General features: G+C 40.0%; 1 protein-coding gene across 1 annotated transcript in view; it reads left to right on the top strand.

Annotated features, from left to right (window-relative positions):
• ift122 (intraflagellar transport 122 homolog (Chlamydomonas)) overlaps positions 1-18,923 on the top strand; it is a 171,224-nt gene that overhangs the window by 9,889 nt on the left and 142,412 nt on the right. Inside the window, exons 5-7 of the mRNA XM_073867399.1 lie at positions 2,223-2,299; positions 4,828-4,894; positions 4,992-5,138. Coding sequence (XP_073723500.1) covers positions 2,223-2,299; positions 4,828-4,894; positions 4,992-5,138 — 291 coding nt within the window. The remainder of the gene's footprint in view (positions 1-2,222; positions 2,300-4,827; positions 4,895-4,991; positions 5,139-18,923) is intronic.

Here is an 18,923-nt window from a genome sequence, read left to right on the forward strand (position 1 = left end):
CGGTGGATTTTCAGAACCGGGTCATGACGAGTTACACGTGGTAAGTAAGACTTCTGTCTTATGTTGGAAATAGGCGCGTGTATATTATATAAATGACACGAACATGTAGTGAATCATAAGTTAAAACAGTGTTGTATAGTGTTGCATGACTCGTACTCGCTCCTCCCTTGTTATAACTCCTCCTTCTTCATTTTTTCGTACGTTATCGGAAAGATTCGGTAAAGCTAATCTTTCTTTTATAAATCTGATTAAACTAAAGACTCTTCAGAGATATAAAGGATGTCATACTACTCTATAGGTACTCCAGATTAATATCAGAAATGCAGAAACAGCGTATGTTACGTGAGCTTTAAGATTCATGTTCTGAGCTTGTTTTTGCCATCAATACACTGGAGTGAAAAGGATTACATGAAATGCAGATGAACCGCATGTTAATATAAATGTTGGTACTCACATATCTTGCCATATGGTTCTGATCATTTCTGACATATCCAAAAAAACTTCAGCGTACATTGCAACCTTAGGGTCCACTCTTCAAAATGCATCCTACATTTTAATTCAAAACAACGAAAAATTGGGAAAAGTCCCGGAAGATCCTCCTTTGTTTACATGCGCACTTACGATCATGTTTCACAATCACTGAAAATGTATCTCTTTCTGCTTTGTTAGACTGTTCCGATAAATATTCCGCATTATTTTTCTGTTTTGTCCTATCAGATAAGGTTTGAGACCTTAAAATGTCCTGGAAGCGCACATTGGGTAAGCGAGGTGTCATTTTGCGCACCTTCGCTTTTCACTAGATGAAGCCAAAATGAGGCCAGCCAATACCTATCTAGCAAAGTTTTGATTGATGGGAGTAGTAACCAATCATGAAACGATTACAAGGATTCAACGTACGTCAGTAAAATGTACTTCTGCTTACTCATGCAGATACATGCGTGCACAGTCTGCACAAATGAATTTTTTTGTTTTGGTAGCATAGTGGGCCGGCTAGCCCCTCACAGAGCCGCTGAGAAATCTCTCCAGAGGTTACATATAATCTCCATTGTTGATCGTCGACTGCAGATTACTTTATTGTGTTGTAAGTGTTTTGGAAAAGGTGATAAGGAGCACGATCGAGGTGCAAAAATACCAGATTATTGCAGATACATGCGTGCACAGTCTGCACAAATGAATTTTTTGTTTTGGTAGCATAGTGGGCCGGCCAGCCCCTCACAGAGCCGCTGAGAAATCTCTCCAGAGGTTACATATAATCTCCATTGTTGATCGTCGACTGCAGATTACTTTTTTGTGTTGTAAGTGTTTTGGAAAAGGTGATAAGGAGCCCGATCGAGGTGCAAAAATACCAGATTATTGAAGATACATGCGTGCACAGTCTGCACAAATGAATTTTTTGTTTTGGTAGCATAGTGGGCCGGCTAGCCCCTCACAGAGCCGCTGAGAAATCTCTCCAGAGGTTACATATAATCTCCATTGTGGATCGTCGACTGCAGATTACTTTTTTGTGTTGTAAGTGTTTTGAAAAAGGTGATAAGGAGCACGACCGAGGTGCAAAAATACCAGATTGTAATGAAATTGCGTCGCAGAGTTGCGCCGGACTGTGGAGCTGCGCTTGGATAAAGTAAGTTTGTATTGTTATGTTCATCATATAGTTACAGGTTTTTTCATGCTAGCTGTTTTTGATTATAAAAACAACAATGGAGATGACTAAGACACGAGACACATGGGCTAACTTTTCTATGACATGATATGTAAATGCATCATATTTATGGCTATATGAATCTAATGCATAGAAACTAAAAACAAGAAAATAAGATATGTGGTGGAAAATATACTGTAAATCGTAGCAAGCTAGCTATAGACCAGGGATGGGCAACTTCGGTCCTGGAGGGCCGGTGTCCTTCAAAATTTTGCTCCAACTTCCCTCAGCACACCTGCCTAAAAGTTTCTAGTATGCCTAGTAAGACCTTAGTTGGCTGCTTCAGGTGTGTTTAATTATGGTTGGAGCTAAACTCTGCCGGACACCGGCCCTTCAGGACCGAAGTTGCCCATCCCTGCTATAGACAGTACTCGGTAGGTACTCAAGATGGTGGCAGGCAACTGGAATGACGTATAAGGTCATTCTGATGACTGATAATCATGTATAATGCACTAAATGTTTTAGAACAGATTTTGAGTTTATGGTATTTGCATATAATGGTTTCATGTTTTATGTTTTGTAGTCACAATGATTCTATCCAGTGTGTGGCTTACAACCCTGTCACACACCAGCTGGCTTCATGTTCTTCTGGAGATTTTGGTAAGTGTGTTTGTATGAACTTCCATACTTCCAAAATGTGATGTATATTAATGTGGCCTCATATGACAGGGTGATGCAAGATAGTACATTTTGTAAGGTGGTACACGAGGTGCTACAAGATGGAAGAAACATTGTGACTGTATGGTTCTGCCATAGTCTATGACACCACAGAAAAATGTGATTTAAACCACCCTGCCAAATTTGAATGATTAAAAAAATGTCAAATAAATAAAATGCGATCACATTGCCAAAATTCACACTGACTTTGCCAGGTCTGAGAATTTTGTAGAAATTTGAGTTACTATATTTGAAGAGGCTGGTCTCACAGTCTCGTTCTGTTTCCCTGTATGTTTCCTGCTGTTTCCCCTTCAATTGTAGCCTGGTTAGCCAGACCTACATCAAGATGTAAGGTCTGGCAACTCTTCACACAAACGGCTCAATGCAAGGGGCGGGATATAAGGTTGTCCCTCAAAATGCCTCTGTACGCAATAGGATAGCGCTATGACCAATCAGAGCAACGAAGAAGGTGACGTATGAGTCCCATGCGTTTCCCCACCAGTGGAGCTAATTGGTATATCAAACTTTTACCGTAACCAGTCGGCAAAACTCCAAACACATCTTTCTTGCTTAAAAAGGACTTCAGTAGGGTTATTTGCTCTTCACTCAAAGAAAAACATAAGTCTAAGTCCTCCAAAGTCGCGGCCAAAGCCGCTTCAAAAGAAAGCTGTTCGCCAGCAGCAGCAGCCATTCTTTGTTTTCAAGTAGGAACCGTCGCAGGCATCTCTGTCGTCATCATGTTAAGCCCGCTCCACAGACGCTACACACGATGTGATTGGCCTGACCAAATTTTGGTTTTTGGAGCTGTTAAGTGTATTGTGAGTGCCTAGACTAAACCCTGGCAGCAAATATATTTTGCGGCCGCTAGGGTGCGTCTAGATTTCTAGGCTACTTCAATTGCTATTTGGACTTAATTTCCCATTTTATTAAAGTTTATTTTACATTCATCTTCGTCATTGTCTTTGGATTACACACCACACCGTAACAGAATAACGGACCTAACCGATAACTCAGATGACTTCTCCAGGGGATTATTTGCTATACAATCCCTTCCAATATGGACGTCCTCTGGAGGAGTATATTGTGGAGTTTATGGGCTTGACACGCAGAGTCTCCGCGAGGTGCATTCTCTTTCACAAGACTCCAATGATAATCCCTTAATTGAATTGAACTCTGTCCAGTAACCCCACTCATCCCTGAGAGCTACCCTAAATCTAATGACATTATTGAATAAATCCAATGACATTATTGTGGATCCTCTTTGCCACCCGAAATGAATTTAGTACCTCTACTCCAACCCTGCATCCCCGAATACAGCCCACTGCCCACTGGCGTTCCTGAATACAGCTCAGTGCCCACTGACGTCCCTGAATACAGCCCAGGGCCCGCTGACATTCCTGAATGGTAACAGCTGCAGTGAGAGTGACATTTGCGTGCTAAGCACTAATGGGAGAGGTGGTTCATGTGTTTTATATCTGAAATTAGACTTCTCAAATCCACCTTTAGACCTCTTAACACGGAAGTGGCAATTCATTGAATGTAACTCATCCGTTTAAATTATATTAAGCCCTAAAGTTCTGCATAATTAAGTGTGTGGCCACTTTAGTGATGGGTGAACTGCCACTACTGTTGCTACTGTCAACCAGCAACCTCAGCTTCACCCATTTTCGGTTGATGCACGTTGACGCGATACCATGCTGGCGACGGCAAGCCCCGCCAATTACTGGCTCCAAAAAAGCTCTTCACAAACCTATGGGTGACGTCACGGACACTACAGCTGTGTCCCAATTCGAAGGCTGCAACCTTTTAAGGCTATATTCTAGCGTGACTAAAGGCTAGTAAGGCCGTCCCAATTCGAAGGATTGTTAAAATGAAGCCTCAAAATGCATCCTTATTTTTCCTCGCTGTTAGGGATAGAACAAATGGATCCTTCACAGCCGAGGCTATCTCAAGATTTATGGCGCGCCTGCAATGGCTGAATATAATGGCTGTATATTTTAAAATAAACTATTAAAACCTATTAAATAAAAGTATGTTTCTTGTCACTGCTTTAGTATTATAAGTCATGTTTTGTATTAATATTATTCTATGTATGTTGCGTATATTTCTAAGGTTGATTAATTTGATATACTGTTGATTAGTTTAATCTACATCAACGTGTCATTTTCTAAAATAATGTAATATTTTTCTGATTTCATATTCATTTTAATAAATCAGAAACGTCTCCGCTGTGTCCCGCTGACAGGCAGCAGGTGACGCAAATTATGGTTCCTCCGAAGACTTGACCATCTCATTTCAGTTCTCTTTGAAGACTTCGAAGGCTGCAACCTTCAAAGACTGAGTGCTCGCCTTTTAAGGTCACGTCTTTAGAAGGTCGCAGCCCTTGAATTGGGACACCGCTTATATCCATAACTTTTACAGTCTATGCTTAGACACCTTCTGTAATGACATATGTTTGCTTCGGCCTGCAGGTTTGTGGTCTCCTGAGCAGAAGTCTGTTTCTAAACATAAAGTTAGCAGTAAAATCACATGTTGTGGGTAAGTTCTGCATCAGTCTAGGAGTTTAAGAAAAACATCTTAAAGCATTTAGCATCATATCCACTTGGTGATTTAATAACACTTTTTCTGATGTCAGTTGGACTAATGATGGGCAGTACTTGGCTCTGGGCATGATGAGTGGGGTGGTCAGCATCAGAAATAAAAGTGGAGAAGAGAAAGTGAAAATTGAGCGGCCTGGTGGCTGTTCCTCGCCAATCTGGTCGATCGCATGGAACCCATCCAAGTAAGATGACATTATACTTTCATGACATCATCACCTATGATTCTAGTATTTTGGGGATCTGAAACTGAGGAGTAGGGGTGGAACGGTACATGTATTCGTTTCGAACCAAATCGGTACGGGGGTCACGGTTCGGTGCAGGAATTTAACAGAGTATACACGGTATGAAAATAAAAAAACTTGCGTGCAAAATAATTAATGTAATGCAGAACTACTGTTAGATACGCGGGTTCTTTATGGACAGCTAATCTGTTGCCCCGCTTTAGCTCTGAAGCTCTGATTGGCGCCGATGCAGCCGAGCTCCGCCTATGTATGCGCTCTATTAGAGCCCTTCTACATTCTGGCACTCTGCAGTTTTTTGTCAGGTCGACGCCGGTCCAGTCAGTGAGTGAGCAGCGACAGCGAGGATGGCAAGTGGTGTTCCACAAGAGTTAGACGCTTCGCCAGCCTCTTTAAGATCGCAAGTTTGGCAAAACTTCAGTTTTCCAGTCAGTTACAATAGTACAAGCGAGAGAGTGGTGGAAAAGACGAGGACTGTGCGTCGGCGTTGTTCAGCAGTTGTTAGGTATGTGAGTGGAAATACATCTAATCAGGGCTCTCAAGTCTCACACATTCACCATGAGACACACGCATTTCAGTCAGTTCAAACGCTCACACGCCACACTTTGTATTTCTCACGCTGAGAAGTAGGAGATAAATTGTCCTCCTAATATACAATTTATGGACGAGGCGCAGTTCTGTCGAGTTCAGCTGCTTTTTTAAAGTGTGCTCCACTTTATGCAGCGCCATCAGCGTCAGAGTACCGCGAGAAATCTTGCGGAGGAGGCTGATTTCAAATCGCTCTCGCGTTACTCTGACGTCATCCACTTGTCGTTTCTTGCAGCGCCTCGTGATTTTTTTGTTATTTTCGTGAAGTCGTACACACCTATTAATTCATCCTACAAGCCTATTTTTTTGTTCTTTAGTACATTAATATAAAATAAGGCCAAAATGTAATTTTAAAATGTATTTAGGTAACACTTGCAATACATTTGAACCCATATTTGTATGAAAGATAAGTACAAGATTACTTAAAGTGGTATACATTTTTGAAATACGAGATAGTATTTTAAATGCATTTCAGTTCATATTCATGACATCTCAAAATAACACTGATAAGGACACCTATGTTTTTAAGATTATCTTAAGTACTAAAAAAATGCCTTCTTCATTTTTGTTTTGCTTTTCCCTCCATTGTATCGAGAGTGAATCGAACCGTGGCGCCTGAACCGAGGTACGAACTGAACCGGGACTTCTGTGTACCGTTCCACCCCTACTGAGGAGTCAAATTTTCTTTGATCTTTAGACATATATGAAGTCATTTTACTTTATCACCATATTGTATAACTCAAAACTGTCGTGTGACAATGTATTAGTCGACTAGTTGGTGAAATGACATAAAAATGTGTCAGTCAAATAATCACTGCAATGTGGTGAGGCCTCTATACTGTATGCCCAGGCTTTAAAACCTGGGTCTACAATCCTTTACATGAAGTAAGAGTTAAAGCGCATAGGAGCAAATGCTGAAGTGAGTCAATGTCTACCCTCATGCAGTAGCAGTCTAGTGTACTGCCATGAATGATAAAGATAAAATGCAAATGGACACTGATATATCAGAGATCATCTATAAAATATGTACTGTTTGAGGTTTCTTTCAAACCACCCAAGGAAATTCTGTTGGATTTAATTAAATTCAGTTGTATGTAGGTAGCTCTTTTCACAATTGTTTAATTATTTCAAAGCAGCTTGACATTACTAAAAGCATGAGAAAACACAGAAAAATAGGTGGACAACAAAAGTTGCAAAGTACAGTGGCTAAGATTAAACTGTACTAATGTAACGTATAGAAGAGAGTTCTAAGTTAAGCCAATGTCAGCTGACTCCCCAGGGGTTGGGGAGTCCTTTGGGGAAAAAAAAACTAAGAGAGAGCCAGACATAGCTGATTATAAAGAGTATATACTGTACTATATATTAGATCATATATTATAAAAGTTTATGGGAATTAAAACATAAAAATACAGTTGAAAGAAAAAGTATGTGAACCCTTTGGGCTTACTTGGATTTCTTCATAAATTGGTCATAAAATGTGTTCTGATCTTCATCTAAGAGGCTGTTTACACTTGGCATTAACATGTGTTTTCGTCGATCGGATCACAAGTGGACGACGTTAATGCCAGGTGTAAACGGTATTCAAAATGTTTTGAGCTCGTCCACTTTCGACCACATCCAGAGGTGGTCGAAACCACTTTCGATCGGATCGTTTTGAAGTTGCGGAACGCACATGTGGTTGAATGCGTTCGAACAGCCACACCTGACCGCCTTCTCTCCACCCATTTATCTAATCTGAGGTATTAAACACAAGTTTTACGTCTTTTTTTACTTCTGGCGTGAACATTCGCTGAACAGCGCTATTTTTAGCCTTTCATTGATAAAACTAAGCGGCTGATCTCCGTAGTTTCGTTTTGAAAGCGTGTGAAAGTTGTGCGATCCTATTTCATCAATTGCACTGAAAATTCAAAGAAACCTCTTACATACTCATGTACAAAACACTGTGCAACATGTTTACTTGCTAAACAAGCAGTGCACTCCGACATAATATTAGTTTGCGTCCATATAAACTCATAATTACTCCCGCTCGGGTTTGAATGACAGCAGAGAGACTCGCCCACCGTCTCACAGACCACCCCCTCATATTATATAGCACAGAAGCGGTCGAAAGTGGACAAAAGAGACGGATTTAAATACCAGGTGTAAACGTAGTGTGTCTCTCTCGTCCACTTGTGATCTGATCGATGAAAACACATCTTAAAACCAAGTGTAAATAGCCCCTAAGTCACAACAATAGAGAAACACCGTCTGTTTAAACTAATACCGCACAAACATTATATGTTTTCATGTTTTTATTGAACACAATGTAAACATTCATAGTGCAGGGTGGAAAAAGTATGTGAAACCCTAGGCTAATGACTTCTCCAAGAGCTAATTGGCGCCAGGAGTCAGCCAACCTGGGGTCCAATCCATGTGATGAGATTGGATGTGTTGATTAAAGCTGCCCTGTCCAATAAAAAAACACACACCAGTTTTGAGTTTGCTGTTCTGAAGAAGCATTGTCTGACGTGAACCATGCCTCTCACAAAAGAGCTCTCAGAAGACCTACGATGAAGAATTGTTGACTTACATAAAGCTGGAAAGGGGTACAAAAGTATATCTAAAAGCCTTGATATCCATGTGTGTTTTATGTGTGATTGTGTGATCTATTGTGTCAAGGGCTGCACTAAGGTCTAGTAATATAAGGATTGAGATTTCACCACGATTGGATGTTAATAGGAGGTCGTTTGTAACTCTAAGCAGCGCTGTCTCTGTGCTATGGTGGGGCCTGAATCCTGATTGGAAATTTTCATATGTATTATTATTCGCTATGAATGTGCGTAGCTGGCTTGCCACTACTTTTTCTAATATTTTAGATAGAAAAGATTTGAGATTGGTCTAAAGTTATTAAGATCTCCCTGGTCAAGGTTTGTTTTTTTAATAAGCGGTCTAATAACTGCTAGTTTGAAAGCTGTTGGAACGTATCCTAATTCTAGATATTTAGTACCGTGTCTGACACTACATGAAATACCTCTTTTAGTAATTTTGTGGGAACGGGGTCTAGTATACAGGACAATGATTTGGATGACGTTACTAATTTAGAGAGCTCTTCTATTGTAGTAGGTTGAAATGACTCAAGATGTTCGTATGGTAATCTAGTGGTAAATGTACTATTGGGTATATTGGTGGCTGCTTGCGTAGTTTCTATGCTTTCCCTAATAAACATAATTTTGTTAGTAAAGAAGTTCATGAAGTCATTACTATTGTGTTGGAGTTTATATTGGTTTCTGTTTGTTCTTTGTTTCTAGTCAGTTTCGCAACTGTACTAAAGAGGAAACGAGGGTTGTTATGATTTTCTTTAATAAGCGTACTGAGATAGGTAGATCTAGTGGTTTTAATAGCCTGTCTGTAGTGTTGAACACTCTCTTTCCATGCTGAACGCCATACCTCTAACTTTGTGCTTCGGTAGTTTCTTTCCATTTTTCTAGCTACTTTTTTAAGGGCTGCAGTATGATGGTCATACCATGGAGCTGGTGTTTTTTTCTTTGATTCTCTTTTTTCGAATGGGAGCAACGCATCCAACGTGCTAGTGCAAACTAGGGTTGTGCCGATAGACGATAGTATCGTGTATCGACGATCTTCAGACATATCGCCAATGGCAGGCTTTCATGGCGATAGTCAAGACGATAGTTGGAGAATGGTTGTTGTTATTATCATCATAATTTTATATTAACACCGACAATGCATGCTGTTCCTCACATGAGGGTTTGTGGGCTTCACTTTACGCGGAGAGCTTGTAAAGAGAGAACTCCTTCTTGCACGTACCTGCACTTAATGCGCGCGTCTTGGTCTCCTTCTACCACTAAATCCAGCGCGCCGCGTCATGAGCAGCTGCGCTTCTCTCTGTCTCACGTTCACGCGCTCTCGCCTCTGTCCGCAGTCTAAACATAAACTAAAGTAGTAATCCTTATTTGTTCAGTTTAATGCGTTTCATGCGAGCTGAGGCAAACTTTACTTTTTGTTTAAAATGTGACCCGCTGCATATTGGCGTATCTCTCTCTCACTCTCACGTACGTGCAGAAAGCTGCGCTCTGTCTGAAGTCAGATCACTAGGTATTAATCCTGTTTATGATATGCACTTCAATGAGTTGTAGCAACACGTCCCTCGTGTTTAATATATGATTGTGTTAAAAATATGATCGCGTTCCGCCGGACCAATGCGTTTAAAAAGGCACCTCATGAGAGCACCACTGCTTGACACGTGTAGTCTTCTGCAACAGCACTAAATAAATGCATTGAATTGTTTGTATGTGCGCGCACGTGTGTGTGCGTGCGCAGATGCATGTTTTTACAGTTATTAAGTAATCATGATAGGGTTTTAATGACGCGCTCGCTTTAATGGCATCAGTTTTAAGAAGGTTGCGGTCATGACGGTGTTACGGTCTTGTTTTTTTTTTTGTCCACCCATCAAGTGACTTGTTATAATGAGTAAAAATTAACAAATAAAAAAAAGAGTAAAGTACTGCCACGCCCCCCGATAATATCGTGTATCGCCGATCTCACAGGCTGACGATAGGACGATCTGAAAATAGGGCATATCGCCCAACACTAGTGCAAACGCAGTTCAGGTTTTCTATTATAATATTCAGATCTTTATGGTTATCTGCTACATGTTTCATTTGGGACAGGTCTGGAAGAGTGCTAATAAAGCTAAAGCTTTAGTGGTGGAAATTATTGTTCTGGCTAGTCGGTAGCATGTTGTGGATTGAGGGATCCTATCTAGAAGTACAGTGTATGACACAAGGTAATGGTCAGAAACTGCATTACTCTGAGGTGATATTTCGATTTCATTAGTATTGAGTCCGAGTGACAGAATTTAGTCTAATGTGTGCTTACGAGTATGCGTTGGCCCTGTCACGTTTTGTCTAATATTGAGAGAATTTAGAACATCCATAAACGCACGTCCTAATGCATCTTTTGGGTTATCCACATGGATATTAAAATCACCAACAATAAGAGCTTTATCTACAGTGACTACAAGCTCAGACAGGAAATCTGCTATTTCTTTAAGGAAATCTATGGTCTATAGATTGTAGCTAAGGCAAAAGAAAGCTGTTTGTGGTTACGATCAGTTATTTCCATATTTAACAACATTAGTTCAAATGATTTAAATTTTAGTTCAGATTTTTGGTTTACTTTAAAAATTGTGTTGTATATTGTAGCTACACCACCCCCTCTCCCCTTTAATCGAGGTTCGTGTTTATAATAATAGTCTTGTGGGGTGAATTCGTTTAAACTAATGTAGTCGTCTGCTTTAAGCCAGGTTTCTGTTAAACAGAGTGCATCTAAGTTTTGGTCTGTAATTATTTAATTGACAATAGGTTCTTTATTGGTAAGCGATCTAATGTTAAGAAGGCCGAATTTTAACATTCGAGGTTCATCTGTTACTGTATTGTTTTCTAATTTTATATTAATCATATTTGTACCAGATGTAGCAAGCGGTGCTCTGTATTTATTTGTTCGGGGAACAGATACGGTTGAAATGTGTTGATATTCCGGTAAGATCGACTCGAAGTGCTGGGATATAAGTGATCTTGACATATCACGGCAGCTAACAGACGGACGGTTAAGCCGATCTGTCTGTTTCCTGACCTGGGCCCTGGATAGTCAGACTATATCAGAATTAAGACTATTGATCAGATTTCTAGTGAGTATAGCACTTCCTTCCGATGACGGATGAAGGCCATCTCGGGTTAGGAGGAATGGTCTTCCCCAGAAATGCTTCCAATTGTCTATAAACCCTACATTATGCTGAGGGCACCACTTTGACATCCAGCCATTGAGAGAGACTAATCTACTATGTGTTTCATCTCCCCGGTTGGCCGGGAGGGGACCAGAGCATATTACATTGTCTGACATTGTTTTTGCAATCTCCTTAATAGTATCTTTGGTGATTTCCGACTGTCGGAGTCTGGTGTCATTCTTGCCGGCGTGAATAACAATCTTAGAAAACTTCCGCTTAGCATTAGCCAGCACTTTAAGTTTGGATCTAATGTCAGACGTTCTGGCTCCCGGTATACAGTCGACTATGGTGTTTGGTGCCTCAATGTTAGTGTTCCTGAGTATAGAATCTCCAATGACCAGGGCACTTTTAACAGGTGTTTCAGCTGGTGTACTCCTTAGCGGATCAAATCTGTTAGAAATTACCGTAACGTTATGGGTCTTAGAAGGACGCCGTATATGACTAGGCCGCCTGACAGTCACCCAGTTAGACCGCCGACTTGACTCTGATGTTGGAACCCAGCCATGTGTATTTTGATAAACACTATGCGGGCTCGATACAGTATTTGTAATATTTACATTAGCATCTGATGTCGGAACCGTGCCATTAGTCTTTTCTCTCGATAGATTAGTTGCAACAGTAACATTAGCGGTTTTGCTATCCTCAACTAGCGTTCGGATGCGCGATTCTAATTCAGCAACCTTCTCAGTTAACCTTAATACTTCAATACTCTTAGTGCATGTAAACCCCTCTATGCTAACAGCAGAAGCTAAACTATACATGTGGCAAGTAGTACATGTTACAATAACAAGCGGAGTCTTACCACTTTCATGCTGGGCGATGGCGTCTTCGTTTACCCGAACGCGGTCCGCGGAGATGCATCGCGTGGGGTGTTCGGTTGCACGCCTCAGTCGCTTGTGGACGTCCGAAGACAGGGTGAAGTGGGCGCTGTACCTCGCGTTGGATCTGCTAACACCGGGTATAAACTTCTCCACAGCTTCCCGCTCAGGTGAGGATAGGTCAGAAAAGCATATATCAAATGAATCCGCCATTAGATCGGAAAATGCTAGCTTCAGCAGGCACCGTTTGTTGATGCTAGCTGGCTATATGCTAACACTGGGTGTTTATTAGTGATAAATAGTTTCACGTGGTAGTACTGCTCAATAATCGTCACGGTAAAGTATTCCTAGGTAAAACTAATAAGTTATATTATATAAATAGGAATAAGATAGTAAAAAAAAAGGATTTTAGATGATGAACTCGACGGAGCTCCGATGCACGATCTGTTCAGCTGTCCTCTAAATGATCAAATTTAAATTAGGGATGCACCGATAGGATTTTTTTGGGCCGATACCGATTTAAACTGTCAACTTCTGGCTGATACCGATGCCGATATTAAACACTTGTATACAATACTATACAGTTGGTCTATTAGTAGGGGTGTGCAAAAAAAACGATTCACATTTTAATCGCGATTCAAGCTTTGCCGATTCAGAATCGATTCATAGAATTCCAAAAAAATTCTTTTTTGTAATGCTGTGTTACTATTGTCCTGAAGTGAGTTTATCTCAGTATTCCCATAGATGGTGCTGCGTCGTATTCACTGACGCCCGCACACTCTTGTCACAGTCTTTCCCGCACATTGGTGCTGCAGCGCTGCCCAGTTATATTAACAAGTGCCCAAGTATATCTGGCATCAAATTTTGTCTTTTTGTTTTTACGTGATGATGACACTCTTTAGTAATGACATTTTGTGTGCAACATGATGAGTTCGGTATGCCTTCACGTGCTCTTTGTTTCTCAATGAATTGGGATGCGACACGAACAAGCTTGTGTCACATTGTATCCTTCATGTTTCTGAACTTGAGCAGAGTTTTAACATTAGAGAACTTGACGGAGCACCCGCGGCTCGTATGGTAAAGCTCGCGTGCAGTTTCAGCATGCCGACGGTTTCTATGGCGATAAAACTGGCTCTTTTCTATTATTATTAATAAACCATATATTTTCTAAAATCTATTGCACTGAACGAGCAAAGCTCAAGCTGACTCAATATTTACAAAACGCAAAGCTGTAATGTAAAGTCCCCTGTCAGTGGGACAGCAAGTAGACTTTTGAATCTGAAATAATGAGTGTATTAAAGAGAGACACTTTTCCTGCTTCTGCTCTATCTAATAGAAATAATAACCATTATAACACCAGTCACATTTCTAATCTATAGACCTGCACTGTCTATCATTAATATACTATATTATTTTATTTAATAGAGTTTGATTAAAGGGGTCATCTAATTGCTTCATAACAGTTTTTATTTTTCCATAAAGACATAAAGTAATATCAAACTACATTTAATTTGTTGTGTTTCTTTTCTTTAAAATTGTATATCTACTACAATCAGTCACATAGGAAAAAGTAAACTACATTTACATACTGTGAATCGTTTTTTAAAATCGAGAATCGTTTTTGAATCGAAAATCGATTTTGAATCGAATCTCGAGCCTAAAAATCGGAATCGAATCGTGAAATTTTCTGAATCGTGCACCCCTATCTATTAGCTAGTTTATTTCTGCATCAATAATTTTTACCAAATACTACAAAAAGTGACCAACATAATAAGAGAGGCACAAATTAAGCTAAAACAAATATAATAAGACAGCATGACAACATTCAAAGGTGGTTTTTGCTATTCAGCATTTATTGTATTAGCAACATTAACAAATTTTTTACATATAATGGATTTCTTTATGCAGTTAATTAATAAACAATCGGTATCTGCCTTTTTCGTGCTATTGCCGATATTCCGATGTTTCAAATTCATAAAAAATCAGCCAATAAATATCAGCGGCCGATACATCGGTGCATGACTAATTTAAATATTACAGGTGTAAACGTTATGTCTCTCTCTCATCCACATATCCTCTCTGCAGTATTTAACCTGTTAACCTTTTTCCATTTTCTGAACCCCCCCACAAAAACTGTCATAGCCAAACTAAAATAGATACAGTTTATGAAGTCTTTGCACTAAAAGTATAAGTTTGGTCTCATTTGAAAGCAGACACTTGGAAGTTTATTAAGAGGTGAAAATTAGTTACTGTCATAATGAAAAAAGTTGTTATAGAGAGCTTAAATTATACTTTTTTATTAACTCCACCAAACATGTATGAAATATTGTTATGAAAATCTAAATGAAACTGGGCTTGGAGCAATCTAGAAATGCTCTGCAGATAAAGCCACAGGTCTGACCATGTTCTGTTTTAAATCTGAAGATGATACCTCTAAAACTCTGTATTTTATGAAATGTTTTTTAGACCCATGTCATGTAAATTTATTTAGAGAAAACAGCAAAAATGCTAAGCTAATCTTTTGGATCATAAAATAAGACCGAAAATAAAAAATGTTATGCTATTTATGCTGTTAGCTTTGCTCGATTAACATAGCATTATAATATTTCAATTCAATTCAATTCAATTTTATTTATATAGCGCTTTTCACAATACTCAATTGTTTCAAAGCAGCTTTACATTAATAGAAGCAGTAAAAGCACAGAAAAATGACAGATAGCACAACATAATACACAATAGCATAAGCTGTCAAATTTGCTGAGGCTATGACTCGACATTATGAACGAGCGTATTACTAATGTAACGTCTAGGAGAAGATGCTAAATTAAGCCCAAGCAGGCTACCTCCCCGGGGTAAAAAACCCCCTAGGAGAAAAAAAACAAACACCCCGGGTTGTTGAGCCGAGGAAAAAAAATAAAAAGTCCTAGGAGGGAAAAACCCTTGGGAGATATATATGTATATAAACACATATAGACGGATAAGGAGATTAAGCGGGGATTAAGCGGGGTTTAAGCGGGTTCTGCCGGTGGTCGTTGGTCAGGCATCAGCTGGGCATCACAGTGATGGACGACCAGTAGATCAGAGGTGAGTCGACTTTCACATCTACCGGAACTGGGTCTGTTTGTCCCATTGTCCTCAGGGTCGAGGACAGGACAGGGAGAGAAAAACAAAATCATATTAGCGTAGGGGCCGTTCACATGTAATGCAAGTGTCACACAGTGATGTGGTTTAATCAGCTTAGTTTCAGACAGACTAACTATTGCGGCATAATTATATTATCCACAGTTGAGGATTTTGCAAATTGGGGGCCCACTGCGACGGTATATATGGTAACTAAGGGTCACCTTCTGATTTTTAAGAGAAAGAGAAAATGAAACCTGTCGACCCGTTTGACTAAGGCCTGTAACCCCACTGTCGTCGTTAATGCAGGTTCAGTGGCAAACGGGTCTATATTGCATGCTATTTACAAGATCATGAGAAAACGCCAACATCGCAACCTGACCATACGTGCCAACCCGTTTGACTAAGGCTGGAGGCCCCACTGTCGTCGTTAATGCAGGTTCAGTGGCAAACGGGTCTGTATGGCATACTATTCACAAGACACAAAAAAGCGCCAAAATCGCAACCCGACCATACGTGCCAACCCGTTTGACTAAGGCTGGAAGCCCCACTGTCGTCGTTAATGCAGGTTCAGTGGCAAACGGGTCTGTATGGCATAGTATTCGCAATATAAAGAAAGCGCCAAAAGCCCAACCCAACCATACGTGCCAACCCGTTTGACTAAGGCTGGATGCCCCACTGACGCCGTTAATGCACGATCAGTGGCAAACGGGTTTGTATGGCATACTATTCACAAGAACACGAAAGTTCCAAAATCGCAATCCGACTATACGTTAAGATAAGGTTTTTATTTATTTATTTGGTTGGTCTGTTTTATGACCGCGAGTGCTTTGTTCGGTACAAATAACTATTTCTAGTTAAGTACTTTTACTAGACAAATTATGCGAATGCTTTGTTGAAGAGAAAAGTTTTAAGTCTAGATTTAAAATTATCGACTGTGTCTGATTCTCGGACATTGGTTGGTAAATCATTCCAGAGCTTAGGGGCTAAGTAGGAAAATGACCTTCCACTTTTAGACACTTTTGATAGTCTAGGGATAATCAAGAGACCAGAATTTTGTGACCGTAGTGTGCGTGATGGATTGTATTCTGATAGTAATTCTCTAAGGTATGAGGGTGCTAGGCCATTTAAAGCTTTGTAGGTGAGTAGTGATATTTTAAATTGTATGCGATATTTAACTGGTAGCCAGTGTAAAGATGCCAGAATTGGGCTTATGTGGTCGTACTTTTTAGATCGAGTAAGTACCCTTGCGGAAGCGTTTTGAACTAGCTGAAGCTTGTTTACTTGATTTGCATGGCATCCCCCGAGTAGCGAGTTACAATAGTCTATTCTAGAGGTCATAAAAGCATGGATAAGCTTCTCTGCGTCAGATGTAGACAGTATATGGCGTATTTTCGAGATATTTCTAAGGTGGAAGAAAGCTGTACGGCAGACGTTGGCGATATGACTATCGAAGGATAAGTTGCTGTCGAACATCACACCTAAGTTCCTTACCGTGGAAGATGGCACCACAGTGCAGCCATCTATGTGCAACGTGTAATCTGACATATTATGTTTGTAGCGATTCGGTTCAATAATAAGTATCTCTGTCTTATTGGAGTTCAGCTTAAGAAAGTTATGTGCCATCCAGTCACTAACATCGCTAAGGCAGTCTGTTAGCTTAGAAAACGTGTGTGTTTCGCTGGGATGTGAGGAGATGTAAAGCTGGGTATCATCCGCATAGCAGTGAAAACTTATGTTATGTTTCCTGATAATGTCTCCTAGAGGTAACATGTATAACGAGAACAGGATAGGACCTAAAACCGATCCCTGCGGTACACCGTATTTAACCAGGGAGTGATATGACTCTTCCTCGTTTACATAAACAAAGTGATAGCGATTGGTTAGATACGACCTAAACCATGCTAGCGCCTGACCACTGATACCAACATAGTTTTCTAGTCTATTGAGTAAGATTGTATGATCTATTGTGTCAAAGGCTGCACTAAGGTCTAATAATATAAGAATTGAGATTTCACCACGATCGGATGTTAATAGGAGGTCATTTGTAACTCTAAGCAACGCTGTCTCTGTGCTATGGTGGGGCCTGAATCCTGATTGGAACTTTTCATATGTACTATTATTTGTCAAAAATGTGCGTAACTGGCTTGCCACTACCTTTTCTAATATTTTCGAAAGAAAAGGGAGATTTGAGATTGGTCTAAAGTTATTAAGCTCTCCCTGATCAAGCTGTGGTTTTTTAATCAGCGGTTTAATAACTGCTAGTTTGAAAGATGTTGGAACGTATCCTATTTCTAGCGATGAGTTAAAGATATTTAGAACCGGGGTTGACACTACAGGAAATACCTCTTTAAGTAGTTTTGTGGGAACGGGGTCTAATATACAGGACGATGATTTGGATGACGTTACTAGTTTAGAGAGCTCTTCTATTGTAGTAGGTTTAAATGAATCAAGATGTTCGTGTGGTAGTCTAGTGTTAAGTGAACTAACGGGTAGAGTGGTGGCTGCCTGTGTAGCTACGATGTTTTCCCTTATAGCCGTAATTTTGTTAGAAAAGAAGTTCATGAAGTCGTTACTATTGTGTTGGAGTTTACTATTGGTTTCTGTTTGTTCTTTGTTTCTAGTCAGTTTTGCAACGGTGCCAAAGAGGAAACGAGGGTTATTATGATTCTCATTTATAAGCTTGCTAAGATAGGTAGATCTGGCGGTTTTAATAGCCTGTCTGTAGTGTTTAACACTATCTTTCCATGCTGCACGCCATACTTCTAATTTTGTGCTTCTATAATTTCTTTCCATTTTCCTAGTTGCCTTTTTAAGAGCTGCGGTGTGATGATCATACCATGGAGCTGGCGGCTTTTCTTTGATTCTCTTTTTTCGAATGGGAGCAACGGCATCCAATGTGTTAGAACAGACATTGTTTAGGTTTTCTATTACAATATCTAGATCATCACAGTTATCTGCATGTTTAATTTGGGACAGGTCTGGAAGAGTGCTAATAAAGCTATCTTTAGTGGTGGAAATTATTGTTCTGGCTAATCTGTAGCATGTTGTGGATTGAGTGATCCTATCTAGAAGTACAGTGTATGACACAAGGTAATGGTCAGAAACTGCATCACTCTGAGGTGATATTTTGATGTCATTAATATTAAGCCCGAGTGACAGAATTAAGTCTAATGTGTGCTTACGAGTATGCGTTGGCCCTGTCACGTTTTGTCTAATATTGAGAGAATTTAGAACATCCATAAACGCACGTCCTAAAGCATCTTTATGGTTATCCACATGAATATTAAAATCACCAACGATAAGAGCTTTATCTACAGTGACTACAAGCTCAGACAGAAAATCTGCTATTTCTTTAAGGAAATCTGCATGGTGGCCCGGAGGTCTATAGATTGTAGCTAAGGCAAAAGAGAGCTGTTT

The sequence above is a fragment of the Misgurnus anguillicaudatus genome, chromosome 5 (genome assembly GCF_027580225.2).
Source record: "Misgurnus anguillicaudatus chromosome 5, ASM2758022v2, whole genome shotgun sequence".
NCBI classification, from domain to species: Eukaryota; Metazoa; Chordata; class Actinopteri; order Cypriniformes; family Cobitidae; genus Misgurnus; species Misgurnus anguillicaudatus.